At 42.6% G+C, this 5,331-nt stretch overlaps 1 protein-coding gene across 1 annotated transcript; it reads right to left on the reverse strand.

The window, feature by feature from the left end:
- Positions 1-3,167: 3,167 nt before the first annotated feature.
- On the reverse strand, positions 3,168-5,325 carry LOC125917686 (PWWP domain-containing DNA repair factor 3B-like). The gene is made up of 2 exons (XM_049623816.1): positions 5,286-5,325; positions 3,168-5,162 (listed from the first exon to the last, which is right to left on the reverse strand). Exon 2 carries the CDS (start codon positions 5,008-5,010, stop codon positions 3,664-3,666), a length of 1,347 nt encoding a protein of 448 aa, XP_049479773.1. The 5' UTR covers positions 5,011-5,162; positions 5,286-5,325; the 3' UTR covers positions 3,168-3,663.
- Positions 5,326-5,331: the final 6 nt, after the last annotated feature.

Raw genomic sequence — 5,331 nt, forward strand, 5'->3', positions numbered from 1 at the left:
CTCTCTTCTATTCTTTGGGAAGCGTTTGAGAAGGATTTGTAATCCTTCTTTAGCATTTGGTAGAATTCACCAGTGAGGCCACCAGGTCCTGAGCTTTTCTTTGTTCTGAGGTTTTTGATAACAGATTAAATTTCTTTACTTTTTCATGGGTGTATTGAGAATTTCTATTTCTTCATCAGTCAGTTTTGCCAGTTGTGTTTCCAGGAAATTGTCCATTTCATGTAACTTATTTAAATTTGGTGCCATCTTTCATAGAATTCACTTATAATCTTTTTTTTTTAAATCTCTGTAAGGCTGATAGTAATGTTCCCAATTTCATGTCTTTTTTTTCTTGTTTTTCCCAAGCTTTATCGAGATTTAATTTACAAAAGTTGTATATATATATAAGGTATACAACTTGATGATTTAATATACTTACACATTAAAATAATCACTACATTTAAGCTGGTTAACCTATCCACCAATGCACATAGTTACTTTTTTTCTTTTGCTTGTGAGTAATCTGAGTCTTCTCACTTTTCTTAGTACAGAATTAGTATTTCTTTTATTTTCTTATATTGTAGGGAGATAGCAGCTTTGTAGGCTTCCATGTGTGCCTTTCCATATAATGTCACTTGTGCTAATATGAAGATTCTGTCACCTACCAAGCACATTATTGCCAACTATATACTGAGAGTCTGGAGGAAAAAACAAACAAACAAACAAACCCTGGGTGGACCCACAGAACCATTGGATGTCCTGTCAGAGGGAAATGAGACAGAAGTCCATTATTGCCTAGACTTCATAAGTCCCTTTATAAGCAGAGAACTCATATTCAATATTCTCTTTTTTTTTAATGCAGGTATCCTCCTTACCACAGTGCACAATTACCTTGGTAAAATAGATAAGGGTTTTTTTAGGAAAGGCTTGGCTGGGTTTTTCCGCCACTTCACTCAGAGGGCTCTGTCTGGGCCTGGGGGATGACTTAGACCTGGATACTTGGTGGGAGACTACAGTTTTCCACTACAGCTGCTAACATCAGCTTTCTGCTTGCCAGCTCTCGTTTTGTTTATTTTTTGTTTTCCTTATAAAAAGCAAATAACAACTCAGCTAGCTGTACACACATCTAGATCCTGGAACACTACTGTCTATAACATTGCCACAGATTCTGGTCAGTCAGATGAGACTGACCACCACCTTGGCCTTGCTGCCCAGTAGGGTAATGATGCTCACCCTGTCCATGATAGTTTTGTGCCACCATTGGGACCCTGCCTTTTGAGAATCCTGTCTTCTCCATTGATTGCCAATTCCATGCCAGCATTGCTTGCTTCCAACAATGGTTTGCAGAGGAGAGTCAGCACTGAGTTTCTCAAAGATGCCAGTGCCACTTCACCAGCATGTTCCTTATTTGAGCAGTGATTTCTCTGCCCTCCAAAGAAACAGAGGCCGGAGGTAGGACATCTGATCTCATGTTACAAATCACAGCTAAAAACCTTCCGCCCTGGACCTTCTCGCCAATTCCTCAATTTTCCAATTATTTCCATGCCATTTACTGTAGACTGTTGTTGTCCAAGCTTATATAACATGCATATTAGGCTGCTGGGTTGGCCCCTTTAAGGACATCAAACCCTGAGTCACATCCCTGTGCTCCCACGTTATTAAGTTCTCCCCCATGTCGACTTATATTCTGTCCCCTGACTTGCAGGCTCAATATTCTCAAAATCCATCGGCACATATATTATCTCACTTCATGCAAGTAGAGAAGAGCCACGTCCTACAGTTTTTCTGAATGTAAGGCATTTCCCATCCAAACAAAGCTTTATTTTGTTTTCCTGTGCTGTGATCTTACCTAGTCTTACTTGCCCTTGTCATTAGTCCGATAGCAATGAAAGTTAGCAGAGATTAATATTGAATAAGAGAAGCAACATCTGTTCAGGCAGCTGCCCTAGATGAGGTCTTTGCAGGCTCTCCAGGAATGAGGCAGCTTCTCTCCAGTAGCAAGCATTAGGGGGTTCTCTCCAGTAGCAAGCATTAGGTGAGGTTTCAGGAGGATTCTGGGTATTCAGTGTTCTCCTGCTGGTCACTATAGCGTGTCTCGGGGTTCCACTTTTTCTTTGTCAGATTCATACATAAATATGGAAACCTGTAAATTCTGTGCATGCCATCTCCATGCAGCTCTGCCAACCAACAGTTAGGATCAGGACCTGATATTCCACCATCTGCCTTATGACTGCAGGAGAGGAGGTCTCCTTAATCCAGTAGATTAGGGTGGGTGACAGATTGGGCTATCCCGTCAGACACACACACCCATGATAGAGAACCAGTTTAGGGCAATCTTAGAGCCACCTTAACAACTACAACTGTTCAAGCTGTAAGGTATCTCACAGTCTACACAGCCAGCCCCCAGTCCAGCTGCATACCCCAAATGTGATCCTGGAGGAGAATAGATGTATGTCTTAGGCATGTCTTTCTTCTTCAGTGACTGCCTCTGGCATCGATGGCACCCCAGGAGGGACCAGGTCCTTTCCCGTCATCCCCAACCAAGAGACACCCACGATCTCACAAGTATGGGAAAATCTGGGGTTCTGGTTTCACTTATAGGTCATCATTCCATGATGCCAATCTTCTTTCTGTGGCACCTGAAATTTATCCTCAGAGCGGTCTTAAACCACATCTTACTCTACTGACTCACAATGCTATGAATCAATGGACAGCTCAATGAATGAATGAATGAGGTAGTGAAGAAAATATTAGAATGTAGAGCCAAATATGGCTATATGAGAAAGCTGAAGTTGAGTGACACATTTGATTCAGCGACATGATGTTTATAGAGGAACTAACGTGTGTTGTTCCAGTGCACAAGGTCCACACAGAGTGTGGAGATGGTGTGTTTCCAAGTACTTTCCAGGACCATGAGAACGTCATGTGGATTGGCTCATGCAGAATGCCTCAGGAGTCATTGGTGACTCTCAGGCAGAGTCCCAAAACGTTCTGTTGGGCCTGAAGCTCACACCATTTGGAAGGTTCTCTTCTAAAATTATGAAAACAAGTACAAAAGTGAATATTTAGGATTAGAAGAAAATTTATAATGAACCATAAAGGTGACAACTAAATTACTAAAATTCCAAAATATTATGTGTCTATCTATCATCTATTCATCTATCTATATAAATATGATGAAGCAAAAGTTCAAGGTGAAAGATACAGTGGTTTTATTGTGAATCAAAACAGCTAACTCTTGAAAATTTTGCACACACACAAATCACTATCTTGGATTTTAAAAATGATTGTTGCTTAATGTTTGATACCAGTGCTCTTTCATGTAATAAAATAATGTGTGTGTGCTATATTAAAATATGAAGTACGGTTAAAAGCCATGTTAGGAAAACATCTGGACAGTTACACATCCAAGCAAGTAGAGGGAAGTACAACTGTTTGCAATATTTTAACAAATTAGTTTGTGAGGCATTTGGGTACTAGAAAAGATGATGACCGTGCTACCCACAAGTGCTAGAGATGGATCCAAAATGAATCCAGCATATTCCCAAGGTCTCAAATTTCCAGAACATATTTGCATGCCATAGAGAGCGGAACGATCACACATTTCATACAGACAGGGTAATGAGAGGTCTTCCTGCTAAAGTGTGGGTACAGGGGGAGTTAATTAGTCTTGCTCCTTGTTGCTTATCTCTTTCTTATTTTCTTTAGGATATTTTTATCAAATAGCTCTTTTTCCCGGTAATGCACAGGTGGCCCCTGTAGGTACTTTTTTTCTGCCTCCTTGTAATCTAATCCATCAAGTGCAGCAATTGAACAAATGATTGCTTCTGGCAGAAGAACTTCCAGAACAAAACTCACTTTGTCATCCCTTACCAGATTCAGCGTTTTCTTGTCTATTTGTTTGTAGATTTCTTGTAAATGTCTTACCACCACATCCAACTGGTCTTCGTCCTCCAGGTATGTTTCAACGCAGATCACGAACCTGCTCGAATTCCTAAATGATACCAGCCACCTGGACTGTTTCCTGCCTTGGACAATGTCCAGAAGATGGTGATCGGCCCCCTTTGTTTTCACGATGAAGTCCACTAGCTTCTGGTTGGCTCGGTCCCGAGCAGCCTTCATCCGGTCAGGGAGAATTTTCTTGCAGGGCTTCTTCCCGTCCAGGGAGGTCTCCTCCTCAGAATCTTCCAGGTCGGCATAATTCACCTTTGGGAAATCAATCTCCAGATCCCTGTCTTGGATGGCTTTCCTAATTGGGTAACTGATGTCAGCAGCATAATAGTCCAGGAAACTGCCTGCAAAAGAACCTCGCCTGAGCCTTTCTCTGTAGTGGGCAATCAGGGAGAGGCACCAGTTCACACTTTGCTCATACAATTTCCTGGCTCTCTTTATTAGTTTTTCTTTCTCTTTACAATCCAGGTGCTTTAATCTTCGAAGAGGAACTCGAATGCCACTCATTTCACAGTGCATGTTTGCCTCAACCAAAAGCACCCTTGCAGTCTGCTCTGTTTGGCTGACACTCTTTACCACTGCAGGCCAAAATGGGTGATTCTGAAATTTAAACCAGACCATCATTCCTCCTTCAATGGGACAAGGCCCTTGTGGAAAACCCATGCTTGCCACTTGTCCCATTTCTTTGTTGGCATTCTTTTTAATAGTGGTGGTGGGGTTAATAGCCTTTGAGTTGACTGAAGGTTGAAGTTCTTGCAGCCCTTTCTCAAACTCTGTCACCTGCAGCTTCCTTTTTCTATTTGCCAGACCGAGTGAATAACACCGCCTCTGGTTAGGGGCACTGGAGGATGCTGCTGCACCTTCCAAGCCTGGCTTCCAGGCAACCTCTCCATGGTCCTCAACATTCCCTGAGAAGGCAGAGCTTTCAGAGGAGACAGCCAGGGTCCTTGGGTAGGTGTCATGTGCCCCTTCTTTGTGAGCTTTGGGCAAAGTGAGGTTGAAGCTTGGTGACAAAGGTGGAAGGACACCTCCATCTTTAGCACTTGTACCCTTCTCTTTGACTGTGCGATGCAAAGACATACCTCTTGAGGTGTCCCTATTTCCTTTGCCTCCTGTCTTATGATCATCTTCTGAAAGTGATGGGAACTTTGAGGACACACTGCCGCTTCGCGAGGACTTTGCTCGCCTTTCCTTTAGAGTACGCGTGACCGTTGTGTGTGTGTGTGGTCGGCCTCCTGCCTTATGAACATCTTCCAAAAGTGATGACAACTTTGAGGACACACTGCAGCTTTGTGAAGACTTTGCTCGCTTTTCCCTTAGAGTACGCATGACCATTGTGTGTGCATGTGGTCGACCTCCTGTCTTATGATCATCTTCCGGAAGTGATGAGAACTTTGAGGA

Source organism: Panthera uncia, unplaced genomic scaffold, assembly GCF_023721935.1.
Source record: "Panthera uncia isolate 11264 unplaced genomic scaffold, Puncia_PCG_1.0 HiC_scaffold_223, whole genome shotgun sequence".
Classification (NCBI taxonomy): Eukaryota; Metazoa; Chordata; class Mammalia; order Carnivora; family Felidae; genus Panthera; species Panthera uncia.

What these genes read in the sequence shown, in the direction of transcription:
- LOC125917686 (XM_049623816.1), bottom strand. Translation starts at nt 5,010, where the DNA reads ATGTCTTTGCATCGCACAGTCAAAGAGAAGGGTACAAGTGCTAAAGAT.